This window comes from Cyprinus carpio, chromosome A3, assembly GCF_018340385.1.
Source record: "Cyprinus carpio isolate SPL01 chromosome A3, ASM1834038v1, whole genome shotgun sequence".
NCBI lineage: Eukaryota > Metazoa > Chordata > Actinopteri > Cypriniformes > Cyprinidae > Cyprinus > Cyprinus carpio.
In genome coordinates, this window is record NC_056574.1 from 33,109,671 (window position 1) to 33,135,118 (window position 25,448).

Here is a 25,448-nt window from a genome sequence, read left to right on the forward strand (position 1 = left end):
GCCAGAGACATAAGTTTCAATGGCAAAGAAACTTCTAACACATTAAAAAAAACTTTACTGCATTGCAAATAATACATTTCATTTCGATGAGTCCCCATAAAAGCATCTTTTCATGTTGGCAAGTTCTTTATGAACAGCTCTTAACTTTTGAATAGCAACCTTTCTCTCACACTGAGAGAGAAACATTTTTTGCAGCTTATGGGGGCCCCTGGTCTTCTCATTGCTTTAGGCACAGAACACTAACTCACGCAGCATAAGTGTACACAGAAGCAAACTGCAAACTGGCAAGGAGGGGCAGTTCACTGAAGCTCTAACATAAGTTTCTTTGCATGAGAAACTTCTAAACACCATTATAAAAATAACATTAATTTAATGAGTCAGTATACATCTTCATACTAGATACTTTGCTCCGTTACACATTGAATTACGCAACTTTTCTTCTCACTGAGAGAGCATCATTGCAGGCATCGGTGGACTTGATCTTTTCAGGATGGCCAGTGCTCTAAAATCTTGCATAAGTGATTACACAGAAGAATGAAACGGGACCAGGCATTTCACGGAAAGCTCTAACAGTCAGTTTCAATGCAAAACAGACGTCTAACACATTTAAAAACTGTCTTTCTGCATTGCAAATAACATTTCATTTCAATGAGTCAGAAACATCTTTCATGTTGGCAAGTTTTGCTCTTAAACATTGAATTAAGAACTTTCTCTCACTGAGAGAGCATCATTGCAGCATACGGTGGACCTTGACTGATTCTTTTCATATGGCCAGAAGCACTAAATCAGCATAACGTGTTCACAGAAGATGCAAAACGGACAAGGCAGTTCACTGAAGCTATAACATTAATTTTTCAATGCAAAAACTTCTAACACTTCTAACACATTAAAAACTGTCTTTCTGCATTGCAAATAACATGTCATTTCAGTGAGTCAGAAACATCTTTCATGTTGGCAAGTTGTGCTCTTAACATTGAATTAAGCAACTTTCTCTCACTGAGAGAGAATCATTGCAGCATAGGTGGACTTGATTTCTTTTCATATTGCCAGAAGCACTAAATCGGCAGCATCAAGTGTTCAACAGAAGATGCAAAAACGGACAAGGCAGTTCACTGAAGCTCTAACACATAGTTTCAATGCAAAAGAACTTCTAACACATTAAAAAAAACTGGTCTTTCTGCATTGCAAATAACATTTCATCATTCATGAGTCAGAACGATCATCTTGTCATGTTGGCAAGTTTTGCTCTTAAACATTGAATTAAGCAACTTTTTTCTTCTCACTGAGAGAGATCATTGCAGCCCATACCGTGGACTTGATTTCTTTTCATAGGGCACGAAAAGCACTAAATCAGCATAATGTGTTCACAGAAGCATGCAAAATCGGACAAGGCAGTTCACAGAAGCTCTAACATAAGTTTCAATGCAAAGAACTTCTAACACATTAAAAAACTGTCTTTCTGCATTGCAAATAACATTTCATTTAATGAGCTCAGAAATAAACATCTTTCATGTTGGCAAGTTTTGCTCTTAACATTGAATTAAGCAACCTTTCTCTCACTGAGAGAGAATCATTGCATGCAGCATATGTGGACTTGATTTCTTTTCATTTGCCCAGAAGAACTAGCACTAAGGCTCAGCAGAAGTGTTCACAGAGATGCAAACTGGCACGGGCAGTTCACTGAAGCTCTAACATAAGTTTCAATGCAACGAAATTCTAAACACTTTAAAAACTGTCTTTCTGCATTGCAAATAACATTTCATTTCATGAGTCAGAAACATCTTTTCATGTTGGCAAGTTTTGCTCTTAACATTGAATTTAAGCAACTTTCTCTCACTGAGATAGAGAATCATTGCAGCATAGGGGGACTTGATTTCTTTTCATTTGCCCAGAAGCACTTAAACTCAAGCATCAAGTGTTCACAGAAGATGCAAAATACTGGCAAGGCAGTTCACTGAAGCTCTAACAAAAGTTTCTTTCCAAAAAACTAAAAAAACATCAAAAAAATTTCAAATAACATTTCAAATAACAATTCATTAAATAACTTAGAAGCATCTTTCATGTTGGCAAGTTTTGCTCTTAACATTGAATTAAGCAACTTTCTCTCACTGAGAGAGAATAAATGCAGCATAGGTGGACTTGATTTCTTTTTTCCATATGGCCAGAAGCACTGAATCAGCATAAGTGGTTCACAGAAGATGCAAAACGGCCAAGGGAGTTCACGAGAAGCTCTAACAAGTAAAACATCTTTTCATGTTGGCAAGTTTATGCCTTGCTCTTAAGCATGAATTAAGCAACACTTTCTCTCAGCTGACGAGAGAAATGTCAATTGCGCCTAATCGCGGATTTGACTTTTCTAGAGATTCAGTCATTGGCCAGACGTCACCCCAGAAGCACTAGATTCAGCATATGTGTTACCAGAAGATGCAAAGAACGGAGACAAGGGCGCAGAGTTCACAGAAGCTTCTACATAAATTTTCCATGCAAAGAAACTCTAACACATTAAAGACCTGTCTTTCTGCCTTGCAAAATAAGCATTTACATGTAATGAGTGACCGAACGCATCTTTCATGTTTGCAATTTTTGCTCTTAACATTGAATTAAAAAGAACACCTTGTCTCTCACGGATTGAGAGAATTATTTGCCAGCTTATGGGGGCCTGCGTTCTCTCCTTTGCCCAGCAGCACTAATCCGCACAGTGTACACAGAAGCTGCAAACTGGCCAAGGCCGTTCACTGAAGCTCCTAATAAAATAACGTTTCTTTGCCTAGACCTTTTAACACATTAAAAAACTGTTCTTTCTGCAGCAAATAAATTTATTCATGAGTCAGAAGCATCTTCATGTTGGCAAGTTTTGCTCTAACATTGAATTAAGCAACTTTCTCTCACTGAGAGAGAATCACAAGCATAGGACTTTGATTTCCTTTCTTTCATGGCCAGAAGCACTAAATCAGCATAAGTGTTCGACACAAGAACTCACCCTCAGGCTTAGCTAAAAAATAAATAAATAAATAAATTAGGCTACTGTAATGTTATCCACTCGTCATTATATTTTGGTCAGGATAACCAGTTTGGTCAGTGAACCGAGTGATCAACTGAATTACTGATAAAATGCATGCTAACTCCCACTTTTTTATTATTATTTTTTGTCACTGTCCCGCGAGAGTCAGTGATCAGTACATATTCGACAGTTCAACCTTCTTCGCATCCATGTTTAAGAAACTCCTCCTAAAGTTGGGTGCTAGTTTACGCTTTTTGTCGTAACATTGCATCCGGTTTACATCCCGACTCCAGCTAAGCCCCCCTGCAATGTTTACAAACTTTTAAGGGGTCTATAGATTCTCAAAAACGGAATATCGATATTTAAAAAAAATAATCATACAAGATTCATGGCAGTTGTTTCGTTTTGAGTTTACATCCCGACTGTGGGTTGTAGGATGGCAAAGTCTTCATCTCCCTGAACTGATTGTGCGAGAGTAACAGGAGATACTAGCATGAAGGCATCGGCACTAATAAAGCATTACTATCGCTATTCGCTGCAAGTAATGGAGGATGAAAGAATTGTCCCCTGTTCCTGGCACGATGTACAAAGCTGAAGTGTGTCAGTCATTTGGGCTATATATATATATATATATATATATATATATATATATATATATATATAAGTAGTATATATATATATACCGTAATATATATTACAGTATATATATATCAGTCGATATCGACGATCACATCCAAAATAAAAGTTTTGTTTACATAATATATGTATGTGTACAGGGTATATTTATTATGTATATATAACACACACACATAAATTATATATTTAGAAAATATTTACATGTATATACATTTATATATTTACATTCTTATATTTTATATTATATATAAATATATTAATATATAAACATAACATATTCAATCGTTTGACAGCACTATTTGGAACACATTAGTCTTTTGTCCCTGATCTAGAGTTTTTCATAGCTTTATGAAACATTTGATTAAAATATTAATGTGATTAATCGCGGATTAATCATTTGACAGCCCTCTAATATATATATATATATATATATATATATATATATATATATGTATGGTATTTAATTTTTATTTTTTTTTATTTTTACGTACGTGATATACACCAACTAAAGGATCCTAGCAAGCATCTCTTTAAATTCCCCAAACCCCCCACATTTTTATACTGCATTTGAATGTTACAGGGACTGTTTATTGCAAATGCAGATGCAGATACGATTCCACTGTGTTCTGGTTAAATAATTTTTATTTACTTATTGCTAAGGTTTGCATATGTTGGTGTGTTCTAACAACATACAGAACTACCAAATTTTGCTATAAGTTTGACTGCATCATAAAATATAGTTGCTGTTAACAGGGTTAATCATCTGTTTGATTACGTCTTTAATTGATTTTTCCAACATTTCTGCCAAGGCAAAAGCATAAACCCTCCACAGTCACCACTGAAAAGCTAATACTACTACTAAATATTGTAGAAACGTGAATTTTCTGTAAAGTTGCTTTGCATCGATTTGTATTGTGCTTATACAAAAGAACTTGAATTGAATCAATTACACAATGACATAAAAATATAAAAAAATACCAAAATAATAAAATAACAAAATATACCAACATACTGACATTATCACAATATATCGAAACATATCGTATCGAAACTCATATAACAACAATAACCTATTATATTATGGGCAGCCAGATTCTTGGCAATACACAGCCCTACGCATAAGGGTTAAATACATTCATATGCATTTTCTCACAACATATTTTCTTATATCACCATGCATCTGTTATATTATGGGCATTTTAGGAAGGTTTTGACATCCAAAGCTGAGTGACACAAACCTAAAAACAATAATGTTAATTCTGTTATTTTAAGAAACTGGTGTGTGTGTGTGTGTGTGTGTGTGTGTTTATATATATATTTTTTTAAATTTTGAACGTCTTTTTTTTTTTAGTCTTCTCCTCACTGCATTTATTTGATTAAAAATACAGTAAAAACAGAAATATTATCCCTCAGAAATCAGTGTCACGCGATCCTTCAGAAATCATTCTAATATGCTGATTTGCAGCTCAAGAAACATTTCTGATTATTATCAATGTTGAAAACAGTTTTTGCTGCTTAACATTTTTAGGAAACATCTATAAACAAAATTTTATATATGATTAAATAAAGGCTATGATTCTGGAAGAAATGGGGTCAATAAAGAACCTATTCATCAGTGGTCTTCTTGAAGAACCTTTAAAAAGGTTCTTTGTAGTTTTTTCCAGAAGCAGTAACAGTTCCAAAATTGGTTCTTCAGGGAAACACAAAATGGTTCCTCGATGGGGGGGCATCGCCCCGAAACATTTTTTTTAAGAGTTGAGGCAAACTCAACAACCACCTCGTACTGAAAAATTGACAAAAAATGTGTAATACAGTGTATACAGCAGGTTAATGTCAGTACCCCATCATCCAATAGTATGCCCTTTTTCATCCCGTGGAAACTGGTTCTAAGAATTCCCTGCTTTCACAGTGCTTCTGATGAATGGGTGCGGCTGGCTTACATTAGGCTCCTGTAACAACAAAAAAAAAAAAACACTTTAATTAGTTTCTTTATTTCATAGGTGTTAGAACAAGTAGTTATAATGATGCAAATGGGACTAAAACAAAGATAAAGGAAAAGGTTATTTGTAAGGCTGAACAGCAGGAAAGATAAGAATAGAAAAACAAAATCAAAGCAAGTTCAAAGAATTTTGGAAGTTCATCCATCCATCTATCTATCCACTCTCCAAACCACGTATCCTCTCTAGGGTTGTGGGGACTGAAGCCTATCCAAGCATCTTGGGCCACAAATGCATCCAATTAATGATGTTTTATTAACAAGGTTCGGGAGGAGCACGTCAGATACTTAGTCTAATTAGCACAGGTGGAGCTCACTTAAGATAATCAACACTAGGGTATAAATACAGCTGACTTACCCCTATCCATTGACGGTTAATCAGCATCCCCCCTCCACCTCATTGCCTCCACTTAAGAGTTCATTTTACACTTACTGGGGTGGGGGGGTAGGGTACTAGGTCTCGTAGGTTTGGGCCATTCCCGAGCTCGGAGCCCTTCACCCGAACAGCACGCCAAATATGCATTATATACTTCAGCTAATTATATGTAAGTGTGAACTCGTGAAATGGTATTTAAGCAATATAAGCACTAGCTAACAATGTTATGCAGTACCTGTCAACATTTTGGAAACATTACAATGTTTTCAAAAAACAAACAAACAAATAAAAATCTCTTCTGCTCACTAAGTTTGCATTTATTTAATCAAGAATGCAGAGTGCCCTGACTTTTGTGCTTTTTTCAGTTGCTTTTAAACATATACATGGCTAAAGTCTGAAAACACTGTATTCAGTACAAACTGGGCTACAATAATATGTAAATACACTAAAAAAAATTATTCTCCAACACTGTTCAGTTTATTTAAAAAAAATCATTTTCATTTAACAACATTATGTTAGGTTTCCCATTTAAACAATTGCATTGTGTTAAACTGACTTGAAACAGTTGCGTTTTGGTTCAACTCAATATTTTCATTTTGAAAGGACATGTTTCAGTTAAGTAGGTCAAAAATAACAGTTGATTCTTTACTTCAATTTACTTAAGTAGATGTGTTAATTGTGTTAATCCAACACAATTCTTTAGAACCACTTAATTTAATTTGAGTTGAGAGTACATAAACAATTTTACTTGTGTAACTAGGAAGTGGATTTCCCTTTCCCATCATGCTTTGCACAGGGCTTGATAAGAAGAGTAAATGTTGAAATAAAATGTTATTTTAGGCATTTTTATTAAGATGATAGAATTGGGAGACTTGTTAACCCTCTGGAGTTGATTACCGTGTATACGCGTTTTGAGGCATTTTCTCCTGATAACCCCAAAAAAAACTTAAATTACACTTTCAGTTTTGATCGTACAGAAAAAAAGCAATACATCAATCGAATCTGTAAAGGGTCTACTTTTATTTGTATCCACACATAATAACAACAAAACTTTGTCCATTTATAAAAAGAAAGAAAACACACAGAGTGCTGCTGTCTGCAGCCTTGGTCTGTGCGGTGATCTTGATTCGGGGAACGCGTCATTAAAATGAACTGTAACTCAGTGAAATAGTACTCAACACAGAGGAGATATCTATAGAAAGCTTTGACATGTCTACTTTTTAAACCGAGCAAGTGCTACCAAAAACAAATATTCTGTGATAAAGTAATCCATATGAAAACAACGCGATGTCCGTCTTTCACGTCTCCCTTCATTATATCTAATGCACTATTGTTATTATAATCTTGAAGCTCGTGGCGGGTAACTGCCCTCATCAGAGCCAGGATGTTTTTTTTTCATTTTTTTTTTTATGTTCTATAATATAGACAGCAATACGATATAAAAGTATAAAAGAGTTATAACGTTGCTAGCTTAATGTCAGTAAGAATGTTTAGACAAAACTTTACTGAGAGTCTATTCTCTGTTCACGAATATAGCCATATATGTTTATAACTATATATATTGTATAGGCCTTCATACAGAGCATGCTTGTGTTTTCAAGAATGTAACTAAGCTTCTGTTGATCAATATCTGCTCTGGTGTAAATAATAATAATAATAAAAAAAACTCTATCAAGTAAGCTGTAAATAACACTGACAATAAATGTTCTATGTGGTAATCGTGTTCTTTTTTTCCTGTAAATTACTAATAGTATCAGTGACCATCACAATTATGTTAATAATGCAGTTTATTTGTGTAAACAGCATGCTTACTTTTTTATTTCAGATAAATAATAACCTGTTGCAAAGCTAGCCAATGCAAATAAGCAGCCCAGTCAGGAATCTGGAACACAGCTAAGACCAAGCGAGGCACACACTCCCATCTCTTCAAAGTCTCTTCAAAAAAGTATGTACATAAACAATATACATTTTGGAAATGCCAGGTATGTGACGTTCATTTATATATTTCAACATGACACATGAGCCTGCATTTATTTGATCTAAAATACAGAAAGTTGCATTTGCTAAAGCAGTAATATTGTGAAATATTTTTGCTATTTAAAATAACTGATTTCTATTTGAATATATATTTTAAAATTTATAATATATTCCTGTGATCAAAGGTAAATTTTCAGCATCATTACTCCAGTCTTACTCCAAGTCTAACAATATACACTATACCATTTAAAAGCTGGGAGTCGATATATATATATATATATATATATATATATATATATATATATAAACTTATTTAGCACACAAGTGATGATAAATACAATATCATCATGTTAGAAACGATGCTGTTTCTTTCAATTAATAACAAAAAAAAACATCTATTTTCAAAATTAATAATAATAATAATAATTATAATTATAATAATAAATGTTTTTTTGAGTAACAAATCAGAATATTAGAATGATAATCTCAAGTTATTTTGTGGGATAATTAAATATATTCTAAATAAACTACAAACCTAAAAATATATACATTTATTTTGTCCTCACATTCTTTCCTGTAACTCTTCCCTCTCGGTCACTCACCGATGGACCATCTTAACCTGCCTGAAAGGCTCATTTTGCAGCTCATTATGTGGGTCTTTGTCTTCTCAGGTATGAATCACACAAATATTCATAATAGTTGACGCCTGCTTGCATATGCCCTTTTGAAACAAAAAGTGTCTTAGAAATTTTAAATTAATCTATTGTTTTCTGTGAGTGAGTAAACAAGATGATTTTCACATCATTTTGAAGCAAAAATTTCTAGGAGCTACATGCTCCAGGTTTGACAGTCTTGTGAACAAAATGTTCTCTAGGTGAGTGTGTTTTATGACCTTATTTCAGTGACTTCAAAAATTTTAGTTTTTACTAACCACGCAAAAACAACCATTTTTCTCAAACAAAAAACAATCATGTACATGCCATGGCTATTTACCCATATTTATTGTAGCCCAGTTTGTACTGATTACAGTGTTATTAGACTTTAGCCATGTATCTATTTATAAGCAACTGAAAAAAGCACAAAAGTCAGGGGATGTCAAAATTTCATTTATCAGATGGATAATGCTCTTTTATGTTTGTATTTAAAACCGTTTCTGGTACTTTAATTTTTTTTTTTTTTGGGGGGGGGGGGGGGGGGGGGTGTTACCATTGTGGCGAAGTGTAGGGCATGTATATATGAATATATAGCGCATATAGCCATGAATATAATAAAACAGTCTTATGGCTATGTCTAACCAAGAGTTTGCCTAGAGTATGGTAAAAAAAAAATTTTTTAGTGTAGAAGAAAGTTTGCCTAGAGTATGGTAAAAAGGTTGTAATTTAATAACACTCCAAAGCTATTCTTTGAATTAATGTAATTAAATCATGGAAATGATTTCTTTGTGATTAAATGGCTTTCTTTCAGCATTAAGCACTTTTGTTTGGCTAACTTAAATTGCATAGATTGGATCAATTTAAGTAAATGAGTTGGTCCAAAACATTGCAAATTAGTTGGGCTGACACTATTAAATTAAGCTGTGTCCAGCCATAGTAAATAAGTTGAATCAACCTTAATAAATCAAGTTGACCCAACGAAAGTACATTAAATTGGAATAACAGAATTGCATAATGCTGAAATAAAGCAACTTAATCGTGGAAATCCTTTCCATGATTTTTTTATGTTCGTTCAAAGAGTTATATTTTTGAGTGTAGCATGTATGTACATGATTGTGTTTTTGAGAAAACAACATTTATGCATGGTTAGTGAAAAACTAAAATTTTGAAGTCACTGAAATAAGGTCATAATACACATACAGAACATTTGTTCACAAGACTGTCAAACCTGGAGCTTGTAGCCTAGAATTTTTGCTTCAAAATGATGTGAAAATCATCTTGTTTACTCACTCACAGAAAACAATAGATTAATTTAAATTTTCTAAGACACTTGACGCAAAAGGGCGAGTAGGCGTGATTGACCGTAAATATTTGTGTGATTAACAACTGAGAAGACAAAGGCCCGCATAATGAGCCTTTCAGCCAGGTTTGTGGCTGAGAGGAAAGAGTTACAAGAAAGAATGTGAGGACAAAATAAATTTATATATTTTTATGTTTGTAATTTATTTATAATATATTTAATTATCCCACAAAATAACTTGAGATTCACTTGCGACTGCAGTTAAACAGTTTATTAGAAACCATCAAAGCTGACTTTCAAAGCTGAATTTTTAGCATCATTACTCCAGTCACACGATCCTTCAGAAATCCTTCTAATATTCTGATTTGCTACTCAAAAAAATAAAAAAAACATTTATTGTTATTATTATTATTATTATGTTGAAAAGAGCTGAGAATATTTTTTTTTTTTTTTTTTTTGATAAATTGAAAGAACAGCATTGTTTGTAACATTTATCATATTAATTGCTTTTATTTATCATCACGTGTGTGCTAAATAAAAGTTTTAATTTCTATATATACTGACTCCAAGCTTTTGAATGGTATAGTGTATATTGTTACACTTGGAGTAAGACTGGAGTAATGATGCTGAAAATGTAGCTTTGATCACAGGAATAAATTAAATTTTTCACAATATTAATGCTTTGGCAAACTGGTATTAACTGGTATTGTGTAATGTTGAAATATATAAATGAACATCACATAACTAGCATTTCCAAAGTGTATATTGCAGGGACGTCACTAGGACTGGAAGACAGGGGGGTCTTAGCCCCCAGGGTATTTGTAACTTGCGTTTGCAAAATCTTTGCACTCACATAGAAGCATGTGTGTGTATTTATATATATAAAATAATTATACACAGTGAAAGTACACACACATTTATTATGTAAATACAAATTTTTATTTTGGATGCGATAAATCACGATTATAATAGTCTCAGCCCTAGTTAGAATATAGCTAGCATAAATAATAAATATAATGAAATAATTTAGTTTAGGCTATGCATAGTGCCTAGAAGACCTGCCAACAAATGCTTATTGTTAGAAGAAAACAAAACAATCCTTAGACATAGACCATTACTGACCTCAATCACACAGGCTCGCTCAGAATCAACTGGCCTGCCAATCTCCTGTGGCTGCTTCTCTTTCTCTCTGCTAAAATATCTTCGAATATCCATCTCATCTGCATCATTGAAGGATACAACGGTAATAGCATTAACACCCTATGACATTTAGTTTTCAGTGACAACAACATTCTATGGGGATTGATATTGTTTTAGAATATGCCTATTATAGAGGTTATATTATTGGAAAAGAATAAAGAGTTGTGATTAGCTTGCTAAGTTAACCATTTCTTGTATTTTGCTTGTTCGCTCTAGCTAGACTACAGTTTTCCAGAGCAACCCAAAATATCCCCTTTCCTTTACCTCAAGAAAATGTAGCTAAAGGTAAGCAGGTAATTAAAAACAATGTACAATTTCACTCTGTATCACGACACTTACCTATCTTCCTTTCACTATTAGCCTGTATATCGGTGTGTGTGAGCGGGAGGGTGCATAGCGGGTTCAGACCAAACTAGAGTAACGACGAGACGAGATGAATCCTCCAGTTACTTGGAGCACTCCGGTCTGCAACACTCTGAAAGCTGCCAGGTCACACCAATGCAATGAGACGGTGCGGTGCATCATCTTGATAGCACAATGACTCTTTGTATAGTAGGTAGTAGTGCTGGGCGGTATACCGGTTGACACCGAAAACCGGTGTATATTTTCGTTACGATGTTAATTTTTAATATACCGCCATACCGATGTATTTAATTACTCAATGTTCGGAACGTTATGCTGCGCCGCGGCCGCGGGACACTGTTTCAGACGGACCCTGTACAATGTTGCACTTCTAAGCAGCGGCAGCGGTAAACACAGTAGTGCTCTGGTGTTACGTTATAACGGCTGTTTCACACATACTCCGTCTGCAGTGCGTATGCGTTGCGTATTTTTTTTACGCAGGGCCGCGGCGGTAACTGCAATTCAGTCGCGTGTTAAAATCGTGTTAAAATCATTGCGAAATTACCGCCAGGTGGCGCAAAGGGACGGATTGCGAACTGAATGTAATTGTAAAATGAAAGGAAGACGTTAAACAACAATAACATTATAATATACATTATTATACATTATAACACAAAAACACAAACACACACAAAAACAATTAAAAAACACACACACACACACACACACACACACACACACACACATATATATATAGATATATATATCTATATATATATATATATATATATTATATATATGTGTGTGTGTGTGTGTGTGTTTTATTTGTAAATCCTGCACCGTTCTCATTTCGCTCTGCAAATGGAACCTGAAGATTATTATTATTATTTTAATTTTTTTTTTTAAGCAAGAATGAACCAAAATGAAAACATTTAGCTTTTAATCCATATATATATGGATAAAATATTATTAATAAAAGAAGATTATTATTATTATAATTAAAATAATAATAATAATCTTCAGGTTCCATTTGCAGAGCGAAATGAGAACGGTCCAGCATTTACAAATAATTCTTATTCACTCTGTTATTATTCTTGACTTTTCAAAACTGCTAACACTTTTTGAATTATGCCTGTACTGTGTGACCAAAAATTGTGAATTGTGACTTTGATTGCGCTGGTCCTTCATGCGCACATATTCACTGGAAACAGCAGTCGTTCATAAAATGTAGACAAATAAGAATAAATGCTGCACGTGCACTCAGCATCATGCTCAGCATTCATGCGCGCCGAGCAAATCTTGCACTCTGACCTGACATTTACAGAATATTGTACAAACCTGCATTTAAAATGCGGGAAGATTATTATTATTTTAATTTTTTTTTTTAAGCAAGAATGAACCAAAATGAAAAAATTTAGCTTTTAATCCATATATATATGGATAAAATATTATTAATAAAAGAAGATTATTATTATTAAATTAATATAATAATCTTCAGGTATTTGCAGAGCGAAATGAGAACGGTCCAGCATTTACAAATAATTCTTATTCACTCTGTTATTATTCTTGACTTTTCAAAACTGCTAACACTTTTTGAATTATGCCTGTACTGTGTGACCAAAAATTGTGAATTGTGACTTTGATTGCGCTGGTCCTTCATGCGCACATATTCACTGGAAACAGCAGTCGTTCATAAAATGTAGACAAATAAGAATAAATGCTGCACGTGCACTCAGCATCATGCGCGCCGAGCAAATCTTGCACTCTGACATTTTACAGAATATTGTACAAACCTGCATTTAAATGCGGCTGCAATTTATTTATTTCATTTATTTATTTATTTTTTACTTTACTTAAATTATATGAAAGCAAGTAAAGAAGACTCCATCTAAAATCACTAAAGTTGTCAATTAATGAAGCTCTTTTTTACATCGTGTGTATTTTGTTGATTAATGAATTGAGTTTAATCATGAGGACGTTTTATTAATCAGTCCATTCTTTAGAGTTTCAGTGATTTAGCTAAATCGTGCAGGTTTAATTTATTCGTTTCTTGTTTTAATTAAGCCTAAATAATGGGAGCGAAATTATACAGTCCCTCACGTTTTACTAAAATAAAGAAAATAATTTATAAAACACGCAAGCCTATCTCACAATAGGCTACCACTCTTAATGCTCCGATGCAAAGTAAAGCACAATTTCTTTTGAATAATATAATAAACAAATCATATTATATAAATAATACTGCACACTATTTAAATGTGTCAAATCTAAAATATGGTGTAGAGAAAATATAATCACATTTGTGATCATGCGACGAACAACTGTATAAGTCCAAAAAAAACAAAAAAATTAGATAACCATGTGACTTCAATGTATGTGTGCCACTTTGTATACAGAATCACTTTGGGGGGTGTTCGCGCGACCAAAACTCTAACATTTTAAAATAGTCTCACGCGGAAAAACCGTTTATGTCCACTAACAAAAAATGGAGACGCCGGTTGCTTTCATGTCCGCTGCGGACATTAATAGACAAAACGTCGGCAAAAAAAGGAGAGCGAACATAAATGAATGGAAGGACAGAGCAAGGAAGTCTTTGAGGGATGCTGGGAAACCATATGTGAACCGGAGAGGAGAGCAAAAACGAGGAAAAAGTCCACCAAAAGCGGTGAGTGAAAAACCGTATACAAAGTATCTACATAAAGTTAGCGGTTACAGTCAGAGGGGCATGTAGGCTACTGGGCGTCGTCTACTACAGTTAATTCATATAGCACACTCTGTTTAAAGGTTCAAGTCATGAATGGGTCGATATGAAAGCTGAGAAAATTAGGATTCAGGGGACGTTTTAAACATGTCTCTACTCCTTATAACAACGGAGAAATTAATTGAAACGCTTTAGGTGCATCTCTAACACCAGCCCAGCTGCGTCTAATGTTAGGCTTGAATGTTTTTTTTTTTTTTTTTTTTTACCATTCATTGATTGTGTTATAAGCACTGCTGGCAGAATTTTATATACATAAACAAATATATGTAAATTCATCCCCAATCTTTAAGATGTTTAGAGTAGAATTTGATTGCTTTATGTCTTCACTGAAATTGGTAAAAAAAAAGAAAAAAAAAGAAAAAAAAAGTCATTGACGTGTTTAAAATATTTTGATATAATTTTTGGATCCCTGTTACCATTTAATGCAACACTTTGTTTTTGTAATATTGTATGCTATGCTATGTTTGTTACTTAAAAAAAAAAAAAAAAAAAAAAAAAAAAAAAAAAAATAATAAAAAAAAAAAATGCATTGATTGTGTAAGCTGTTATATATTCTAGCTAGTAACCTTAATAGCTGCTAATAGCTCTAGTGTTTTATAGCTCAAAAAAAACAAAAACGCAAATGTGACTTTGTTTCTGTTAAGGGAAAGGCGTGCAAGGAGACATGTCCCAGGCAGTGTTCAAGCCTAACAGACCAAAGAAAACTCCAGCTCTTCACAGAGTTTTATGCTGTCTCTTACGAGAGGCAGCAGGCTATCATTCTCTCTGGTTTGGAGCAGGTATGCTAACTTAAGCAATTCATGACCATATCATGTCAACAGTATGCAATGCATTACAATGTAGGCCCATGAAATAACCAGTGAATTGAATACTACTGTATATCTTCAATTCACTAAGACTGCACATGTGCCTGATCACTGATCATCCCAATATGTCTTTTTACTTCTAGCACAAGGTGAGTCGCAGACGACCACGTGGGCCCGACACTGAGAATACTAAGAGGAAGTACACCTTCAAGTACCATGTGCAACAAGGAGGCCAAAGACTTGCTGTTTGTAAGCTCACATTTATGTCAGTCTTTCAACTGACCAACAGTCGCCTACAGGCAAGTTTTATACAGCCTAGCTTTTTCCATTTGTTAACTTTTTATTACATGCATGATTTTAATTAGATACATTGTCCATAACATATTTATTTAAAGTTACTTATCTTTGAAAAGGTTATTCAAGAAAAGTTAGGCAGTCAGTCTGAGGGAACAGAGCAGGTAGTCAGGTCTCCATTAGAGGACTTAAGAGGAAAACATAAGAACAGGTAAAAAAAAATCTTGAAGGACCTCATGCTCTCGTCCTGTTAGTTTTTAAAGCTGCACCAATGTCAGCATCAGTTGCCCTACAACATTCCCTGATCTAATGGTGCACTGGACGCTGGCATTATAGGGCGTCGGGTGCCTTGCCACCCTATAACGCCAGCATGCACAAACTGTAATGGTTAGGATTCAGCTCACTGTTGTTGCCCAGTCAGGAAACATATTTTTGCACTTTGAGATCAATATCAGAGGTAAAGTGCTATGCAAATGTAATGTATGATCCCGGGATTTCGAGATCGGCCAAAATGTCCGGGATTCGGCTTTTGCGTTCTACAGTTGCCATTCATTGTGTTTACTGTGGCGAGCAGGACGAGACTGAGGGCCGCAGGAGAACGGCGCGAGGCCGGTGGCGTGATTACTGATGAGCGACACCTGTGAGACGCACCGGTCTCGTATCTCTCACGGAGGAGCGGGAATTTTCTTAGCAATGCTAAAACGCACACATCAATCGATCACGTTTAGCGTTCATGTAAACACTACATTCAGATTTACCAATCAGAATGAATTCAGTAAGATTGAAACAAAAGGTGTGCATGTAAACAATGACGATTTTTGCGTCATCGGAGGATTTTTTCCAGACAAAAAATACATAAATCTCTCATCTCAGGGGGATATGAGGGAGAAAAGCATGGTAATTCGAAAATACTACTGGTTTTCTACTAATACAAAGCTTAATGCTAAATCCTGAAGTATCCCTTTAATGATTGTTTGTGAAAAACAAAATCCTATAGTTTAGAGAAAAGTTTACAATTATATTAAATTTTACTGTCACAGAAACAATGCAATTGTGCAAAACAGACCAGCATAGTTTATTATATTTCCCTTGTTCATGAGTTGTGTTGTTTATATTTTAGGCCTCATAGCATTCATCCTGCAGTGAGAGAGGGGATAAGAGAGCACATCCTGAGCTTCCCACGCCAACCGAACCACTACTCACGGATGAAGGGAGATGTGGAGAAGTAGTACCTGAGCCCTGATTTAAACCTGCTCCGCATGTTCCACCTGTACAAGGAAAACAATCCAGCATCCACTGCCAAGTTCTGGCTCTATAGGGACATCTTCAAGCAGCAAAACCTCAGATTTGGGCAGCCAAGAAGTGATACTTGTGCAAAATGTGACGCCCTGTTCTCAAAATTAGTAGCTGCTACAACAGATGGAGAAAGGTTGAAGATCACAGCCGAGAGTGAGCTTCACCACCGGAAAGCCGAAAAAGCGTACACCCAGTTGCAGGCTGACACAGAGTGGGCCAAAGCCAATGATGACTGCCATGTCATTTGTATCGACATGCAGGGGGTAGTGTTCACGCCAAACCTGACACACTCCAACGTGTACTATCAACGGCAGCTGGCCAACTACAACCTCTGTATCCAGGAGATGGGCACTGACAAACCTCCTACAATGTGCCTCTGGCATGAGGGCATCGCTCACAGAGGTTCCATCGAGGTGGCAAGCTGTCTTTTGAAGTGGGCAGAAACATCTTTCGCTCCCCTAGTCCAGGCAAAGGAACGGAAGCTCATCATCTATAGTGACCGATGCTGTGGGCAGAACAACAACTGGCGAGTCCTAAACCTCATGGCCCTACTCGTATCTAGAGGGTACTTCAGTCAGATAGAGCAGAAGTTCATGGTGTCTGGTCACTCCTTCCTTCCCTGTAACCGTTCATTTGCCACGCTGGACAAGAGGCATAAGGTGTCCACACTCCACACCCCCAGCGATGTCGCCGAGATGATCCGTGGAACCAGGCAGCTGCATCCATTTAAAGTAATTGAGATGAAATGTACGGACTTCAGGCAGCTCCCTGATGCAACATTAAAACATCCACCTGGCTTCTTAATCACATCCATGATGTGGTTGAAAGTGACAGGTAAAAAACTAAAGAACTAAAGAACTAGACTAAAACTAAACTGGTTTTCTGAGATTAACAGTATTGGGGATATGTGCGTGAAGGAAGAATCTTTATTGAATTTCTTGTTGAATCATGATTTCAGCTACTGATCCATGGTGTGTCCACACAAAAGGGAGCCACAGCCTCTACGAGGGATGGAAGCATTGGCTGATCACCAAACAGAGGAAGAATCAACCACCTCCAGCTCCCTTGTTCTCCACCACGTATGCTCGTGCTTACGAGGACCCTCTGCCCATCAAGAAGGAGAAGCACCGTGACCTTATGAAAATGCTAGCCTACATGCCAGCGGAGGCCCAAGCATTTTATGTGAATGTGAAGAGTAGCCTGGTATGTGTAGGTCATGTGCAGGGAAAGGTGGGATATATTGTGTATATTGTGTGAAATTAATCATAAAAGTAGTTGTAGCTTATCTTGTATGCCTTATCTTATGTTGTATAATAGGAATATATAGGTATTTATTTTATTTTATTTAGAACCAAAAAAAGGAAGACGTATATGGTAAACTAGCATATGGAACCAGCATGGAATGAAGATGATGTATGTCTGTATTGTAAATATGTATTGTTTACCATTATTACTGTTGATTGTTTGTATGTATTGTTTATTGTAAGTATGTACGGTTTGTTTGTACTGACATTTATTTTCTGTACTATAAGTAGGCCTATGTATTGTTCATTGTTCGTACCGTATTGTCCGCGTTTTTGTTCTGTGATTTACGTTGGCAAAAAATAAAAGAAATTGAAAGAAAGAAATGCTTAATATTTTCTTTAAGGTTCTGTTACTGTATTAAAACTAAGATAAAGGAATCAAATCTCCAGTGGTTTAAATTGATTTGATTAATTGGACTTATACTGTTATTCCACATTAACTGGACATATACTGTTCTTCCACATTCCAGAAATGTAAATTACTCTAACTTTTTATTTTTAAGATTGATACTAAAAAATCCTATCTCATTAGAATTGGGAAGCTTTTGTTGTCTATCTTCAAGTAAAAAAAAAAAAAGTAATATAATATTCAGAGTCCAAATTAAAAAAAAAAATGTATTATTCAAAAATTTAAAATATGGACTTATATGGTTCTTCGTCTCAAGCCCACATTTATCCTGCTTGAATTCGTTCTAAGAAACGCACATATCTTCATAAGGACTAAACTTTCATCTGTGAATATTAAATATTTTAACTAGCCTAAAGTGTTTTTTCCTTTCATTTTCCCCGACTGCAGTCAAATATAACAAAACGATGAGGCAAAGCTGACGTCTATTCGCGAAAATGTGCTTTGATGCGCTTGTTTTGAAAACTTGTGATTAAAGCGCCACTCAGCGGTCAAAAGCTGCAAATGCACTTTGCAGACGCCGCGGCGGCGGTACGAGCGGCGGTAGAACCAACGTTTTGGATGGCCACCTACTGTACTTCTGTCCAACTTTTGACTTTTCGGCTATTTTTTGTAGCTGGATATATATCATTTGTTGCATCTAAATATGAATGAGGATACGGTTGCTGATAAATCGAATTGTTATTGTTGTTCTTATTATCATTTAGGGGGGCTTAGGAACATTTTGGGGTACACTGTAAAAAATAAGTGTCATTTTAACTGTACAATTTTGTAAAAACGCTACAAAAAAAAAGTGTTAATAGGTTAACAGTAAGTTCCTGTACTATATACAGGGAAAAAAAACTGTAAAAGATCTAACCAGACATTTCATGTAATTTTACAGTAAAATGCTGTTAATTTTACAGTTTTTAGAAATAAAAAAAGAACAAATCAATGTATAATTTACAGTCAAAAACTGTAAACTGATATTCCCAGAATTCCCTGTGTGACGCTCCACATTTGAAAGTATTTGTTTAAATAATCATGTTTTTTAATAGTTTTTTGTTATCAGTTGTACATTTGGGCTTTATGTTACATCTTCTGCTGTTTAATGAAAGTTTATTGAATTGTTTAAGTATCGTGTGTCACCATGATGGTGTTTTGTGTTTGCATGAATGACTTTGTGCACCTTCTATATATTAATATAAACTTCTGCTTGTGGCGAAGCTACTTGTGATGAACTTCGATTCTTCATGTGGCTTTCTCTTTTTACCACCTGCATTATTATGGTGGTTGTCAGTATGTTAAAGGTACAAAACAGATTTTAATAGCAGTGTGCGTTGTTGAATTTACTGGTTTACATTAAAATTTTCTTGTTTGTAAATAACAGTCTTTATACTGTAAAATTTACAGTTTTTGGCCGTAATTGTGTTTACAGTTTTTCTGTATTTTTTACAAAAGTATTCTGGCAACCACAGCTGCCAAAATTATTTTGTAAAAACTACAGACTTTTTTTTACAGTGTAGCTTCAGCCCCCCTAAAATAGACCTAACGACGTCCCTGGTATATTGTTTATGTGCTCTCAAATAAACTAAATGATAAAATGCATTATTAACATTATTGTGATGGTCACTGATACTAGTAGTACAGTAGAACATTTAGATGATGTGAATGAAACTTCATAATGTTTTACTTGATTATACATTTAGTCAGGAATTATAGTTTGGAAAAAGTCTAACTAGTAAAATGTGTACACGTTATGTGAAAACTAATACAAGTTTATATATATATATATTATATATATATATATATATATATATATATATATATATATATATATATATATATATATATATATATAAAGACTTACTCATGTTTATGATCTCTGCTGGATAAAGAGTTATTTTTTCTGAGGAAATCTCATGTTTATGATCTCTGCTGGATAGAGTCATTATTTTTTCTGAGGAAATCCAAAACTCAAATCCTGAGGTAATCCTCAGTGCATCATCTTGGGGTAAATTTTGTCTTATTCCTCTCAGCGCGAAGCAAACAGTAAAAAAAAAAAAAAAAAAAAAAAAAAAAACTTGAACAGACTCACTGCTTTGTTTTCTGTGGTATGGGCATATACATGCCGTGAGCTTCACATGGAACATTTTAATGTCCATAGCGCGTTCAGCGCGGGGGCGTGGTCACATTAGATATAATGAAGGGAGACGTGAAAGACAGACATCGCGTTGTTTTCATATGGATTACTTTATCTCAGAATATTTGTTTGTGTTAGCTAGGGCTGGGTACTGAGTTCGATACTTTTTAGGTACCGACTGAATTGCCTCGATACTATCGAGTATCGAAAGAAGACATGTTGTTCGGTTCCAGATTTCGATACCTAAGGAGTTAACTCGTCAACGTCAGTGCTCAAAAAAGTACATATGAAATGCACAACAACACACATAAAGTCACTCACACACACACACAAACTCTACACACACGAGACACGCGGAACTCTCCGCGCACATACCATAGACTGGCACATACTCATATGAGGCGCGCGCACACACAAACTCTCCATGCGCATACTTATATGAGACGCGAGCACACACACATAATACCTTAAAGATAGGGCTGTGCGATATGGACAAAAAAAAACTAAAAATACCTCTAGGATCAATTTTGCGATTTCGATTTTAATCACGATTTTGACACACACAGACATGCTTTACAGTCATAAATACATTCAGTATGAATTTGAAACATATTTCCAAAAGAAAATCAATGAGAGCTTTATCAAAAAGTTGTAACATGCCTCTAGAATAGACATAAGTCAAAATAATCACTAAGTAAAGATGTCAAACAAAATGTCTAGACATATGGCAAAAAATAAAAATAAAAAAAATAAAATAAAATAAATCCCGTGTCAAGGGCTTTTTTTTTTTTTTTTTTTGCCATGCATTGGTCATAGAGCTCGTTGTAGCGGTGCCTCAGGTGCTGAAATATATTTATTGCCAAAGGTTCACACATACTCCGTCTTCAGTGCGTATACAGTACGTGTATGCGGTGCAGAAGCAGCAGCGAGATCGCATTATTGTAACGCAATAGCACATTAATCTGTCCGCTCACTCGCAGATTTCCTTTGCTTTGTCACAAAACCAGACACGCATGCTCAGATACACGCTGCTCTCGTCCGGAGAGAATGCGCGCAATTAAAACATGTCTCCTCTCACTAACTCACTCACAACTCTCTCTATGCTCATGCGCTAGATATTCATTCTTTTCGCACCTTTCGATTTCTAACCTTTTCTGTTCATCTTTTACCACGTGCAATGTGAACGTTCTGATCCATTTACATGGGCTCTGAAAAAATATGCATCACAGACAGAGTGTGTACTTGGAGTTAGGCATATGCCCAGTCTGTTCTGTTCTCGCGCTCCACTTAGGTGCGGTGCATTCTGATTGGATCGGATTGCATACTGCGAGAGGTCAGGACCGTGAAAAATCGCGCTATAAAGCGATTTAGAAATCGCGCACGCTCAAATCGTGATTTTATTACGATTTCGATTAATCGCACAGCCCTACTTAAAGATGTGGAAAAGTCGATCAAAAGTGTGGGTACATTTCTCCAGGCTCGATGCCAACAGCGCGCGATGCAGTATTTGCGGTAAAATAATTGCAGCAAAGACCGGTACCATGACAAATATGATCAAGACCTTGACAGTGCACGGAGTAAACATAAGAGCAGAAAGTTGCCCGTCTTCGACTGGTAAATGAAGAGATACCTTGTTGATCACTCTGACAGTGTTTATATTGCAATAAATAATAACCTACTGAATGTACACTGCCGTTCAAAATGTGTTGGTTAGTCAGAATTTTTTTTTCAGTAAGGATTAATTAAAGTTATCAAAGGTGACATTAAAACGTGTTACGTTACAAAATATATCCGTTTTTAAATAAATGCTGTTCTTTTTAATTTTTTATTCATCAAAGAATCATGAAAAAAAATGTATCATAGTTTCCAAAATATTAAGCAGCGAACTGTTTTCATATTTCTGAAGGGTCATGTGACACTTAAGTAATGATTTTGACAATTCAGCTTTGACATCACAGGAATAAATTACATTTTGAAATATATTAAAATAAGATTTTAAATTGTAATACTATTTCACAATATTACAAGTTTTACTTTTTTTTTTATTAAAATAAATTCAGCTTTGGTGAGCATGAGCTCTTTATAAAACATTTTTTGTTCCTTTGTGCTTTTTTGTTCGTTTGTGCACTGGCTAAGGAGCATGAGTCAAACTGAAAAAATAAAACCAAAGTTTTTCTGAGGTAATGTGTTCTGTAATCTTGTTAAAATGGATTTCATAAAATTGGTATCGAAAAAAGTATCGTTAGGAACCGGTATCGAAACTGAGGTACCGAAATTGGCACCGGATCGAAAGATTTTGAACAATACCCAGCCCTAGTGTTAGCACTTGCTTAGTTTAAAAGTACACATGTCAAGCTTTCTATAGATATCTCTCTCAAGTATTTGTGTTAAGTATTTGCTGAGTTACAGTCTGGGCCGCATTAATGCACAGGCTTACCTGGGCTTAAGCCCAGGGCCCCGAGCTGGGGGAGGGCCCCGATGATGCCGGAAAATATTGTAATCGGATTTTATAATTCGTTGGCTGTCCCTTTAAAATTACGCTTTATCGCTTTGCTTTGAATGCACGTGCGGGCGTTGCAAGTCCTGCTCGAGAAGTGTCAGTCAAACCCTCTCACCCAATGAACCCTGCAATCATCAGTCAGAGTGGGCATTATTTAATTGTCTGAAATCCAATAAAATTCATCATTGTCTGAAAGCATTCAGTTATTGGCCTGTATCGAACTCACGTGACATACTTACGTTGAATTCTTTATAAGATAATTGCCGCCTATTGATGACAATAACTAATCTAGTAGCTAATCTAATGTGACAGTAATGTCTCGTAAATATGAAAGTGGTTTGCAAAAAAGAAAAAAAGCACAAGATAAAGTAGAACGGCAGAACAGTTTGTTTAAAAAAATTCCGAAACTAACATCATATTTTAACGCAAGCCCAGGGAAAGATGAAGATGCAGATAATGGTGAAGGGGAAAGGGAATCACTGCCATTTACAGGTGATGTACTAGCAGGCTGGCAGCAGTAGCTAGATATGATAGTCTATCAAAATAATTAACTCCTTTTAAACTCAACAACTTAGTTGAGCTCCCAGTAGTTAGTTAGTCACCACACTAGAGCTGTGGATTATAATAATTTTTATGTATTGCAATGTTGATGCGAACGATTCTGCATACATGTAATTAAATAGGCCTTATCAAATTAACATAATGATTTAAATAAAGCACTCTTGTTACTATTAAAGTTGCGTATGCCTTCAGAAGCAAACACTTAATTGCGCTTGATGTTCGTATCACTTCTTTAAAGCAAGATATTTGGGTACATTTCGTTTTTTACTAATAAAAAAAAAAATGCATGAATGAGAAAATCGTGTAGGGCGTGCTTGATGTTAAAACTTTTTAATCGTAATAATAAGTCATGAAAAAGATCTCTGTACACGTGTTGACTGACACACCCTAAGCGCGTGTGCAGAAAACACTCACAGACATCATGCAATACTGAATTAAATTGAGAATGATTCCATGACAAATGCAATTTTAACAGTCACTTGTTGCCACCTGGTGGGGTAACGTGTAATAGATACAAACGGCCCTAACAGTAAAAGGAACCATAACTTTTAACGATTAATTATGCAGTTCCAATGGATGAAGGCAGGGCTCAACCCCGGTCGGGCCAGCGATTCAAATTTTTACTTGCCCCACCAAAATTTTCACTGGCCCCACAACAAAAAAATAATAAAAGTAAAAGACAAGAAAATGGGCCTATAAAATAAGCATAGATATTGTTTTCATTGTCTTTGTTACATTTAACCTCAATAATAGGTTAATGACAGCAAGCTACTAGATTAACTTATATTTTAAATATTGTTAGACAAATAAACAGTAAGCAATAAAATAGTTACAAATAATCAAATTACGAGTAATAGCATAAATAAATACAACAGAACAAACATATAAATGGTGCTTTTCAAGTTTTTCATGTAGGTTTAAACAAGAGATTTTCAGGTACAGACGTTGTAATCTAATGTATAACTATAGAATAGATTAAACTTTATTAAAAAATTATCAGTCAAGAGCAGTTACAGATGCATAAAAATGTTTTTAATGTTGAAAATATAAAACGTTAAATACTGTGGAATTATTAAAAAAAATGAAGACACTTTAAACCTGAAATTAAACCCGCCAGTAGGTGGCAGCGAATCACTGTTAATGAGCAAATCATTGAGATTCAACCGATTCATTCAAGCGGCTGATTCACTCAGGAAGTGTTGCTCAGAGACGCAAAACAATTCTGTGGACTTTGGAACCATTTTCATTGGCGAAATACAGCGAAACAGACGATTTGGTGTCTAAAATGTAAGTCACTTGATATGAAGTTCTTGTTTATTAAACTGTACACTGAATAAAATCATCACATTTGTAATCTTGCTAATATTTGGAGAAAAACGGCACTCTTTGTGTAATATTGGTTAACACAGATATTAAATGATTAATTATATGAAATATATACAGGGGCATATTTGAATTCTGAGGCATTAAGACTAAATCACGTGCACAAGTCTAACCTACTAGACTACGTCACGTAGTGCATGCGTGCACAGAATAGGTGTGTTTTTGTTTGTTTTTTGTAAAGTGAGATGCATACTCGATGATATCAGATCGTTAAATCAACAATTACGATATCACAGACTACATATAACGCACACCCTACAGCACTGGCCCGACCGGGCAAGTGACCGTTCCGTCTACTGTCCCGAGCGTCATTCACACTAGCCTCGGGCAATCGGGCAGTCCTTATTGTCGAGCCCTGGAAGGGCCCCTCAAGAGGTAAAGCCCAGGGGCCCCTTATAGTCTTAATGCGGCCCTGGTTACAGTTCATTTTAATGACGCGTTTCTAAATGAAGATCACCGCAGGCCAAGGCTGCAGAAAGTGCACCTTGTTTGTTTTCTTTATTTTGTAAATGCACAAAGTTTTATTGTTATATG

At 35.3% G+C, this 25,448-nt stretch overlaps 2 protein-coding genes across 2 annotated transcripts in view; both read left to right on the forward strand.

Annotated features, from left to right (window-relative positions):
* The window catches only part of LOC109069092 (alpha-1,6-mannosylglycoprotein 6-beta-N-acetylglucosaminyltransferase B-like), a 124,081-nt gene extending 107,510 nt beyond the window's left edge, over nt 1-16,571 (forward strand). The window contains exons 15-18 of the mRNA XM_042733262.1: nt 14,887-15,021; nt 15,192-15,347; nt 15,462-15,553; nt 16,463-16,571. Coding sequence (XP_042589196.1) covers nt 14,887-15,021; nt 15,192-15,347; nt 15,462-15,553; nt 16,463-16,571 — 492 coding nt within the window. The remainder of the gene's footprint in view (nt 1-14,886; nt 15,022-15,191; nt 15,348-15,461; nt 15,554-16,462) is intronic.
* On the forward strand, nt 14,811-17,895 carry LOC122138762. Its single transcript, XM_042733273.1, has 3 exons — nt 14,811-15,021; nt 15,192-17,472; nt 17,597-17,895. Exons 2-3 carry the CDS (start codon nt 16,602-16,604, stop codon nt 17,893-17,895), a joined length of 1,170 nt encoding a protein of 389 aa, XP_042589207.1. The 5' UTR covers nt 14,811-15,021; nt 15,192-16,601.
* The last annotated feature ends 7,553 nt before the right edge of the window (nt 17,896-25,448 follow it).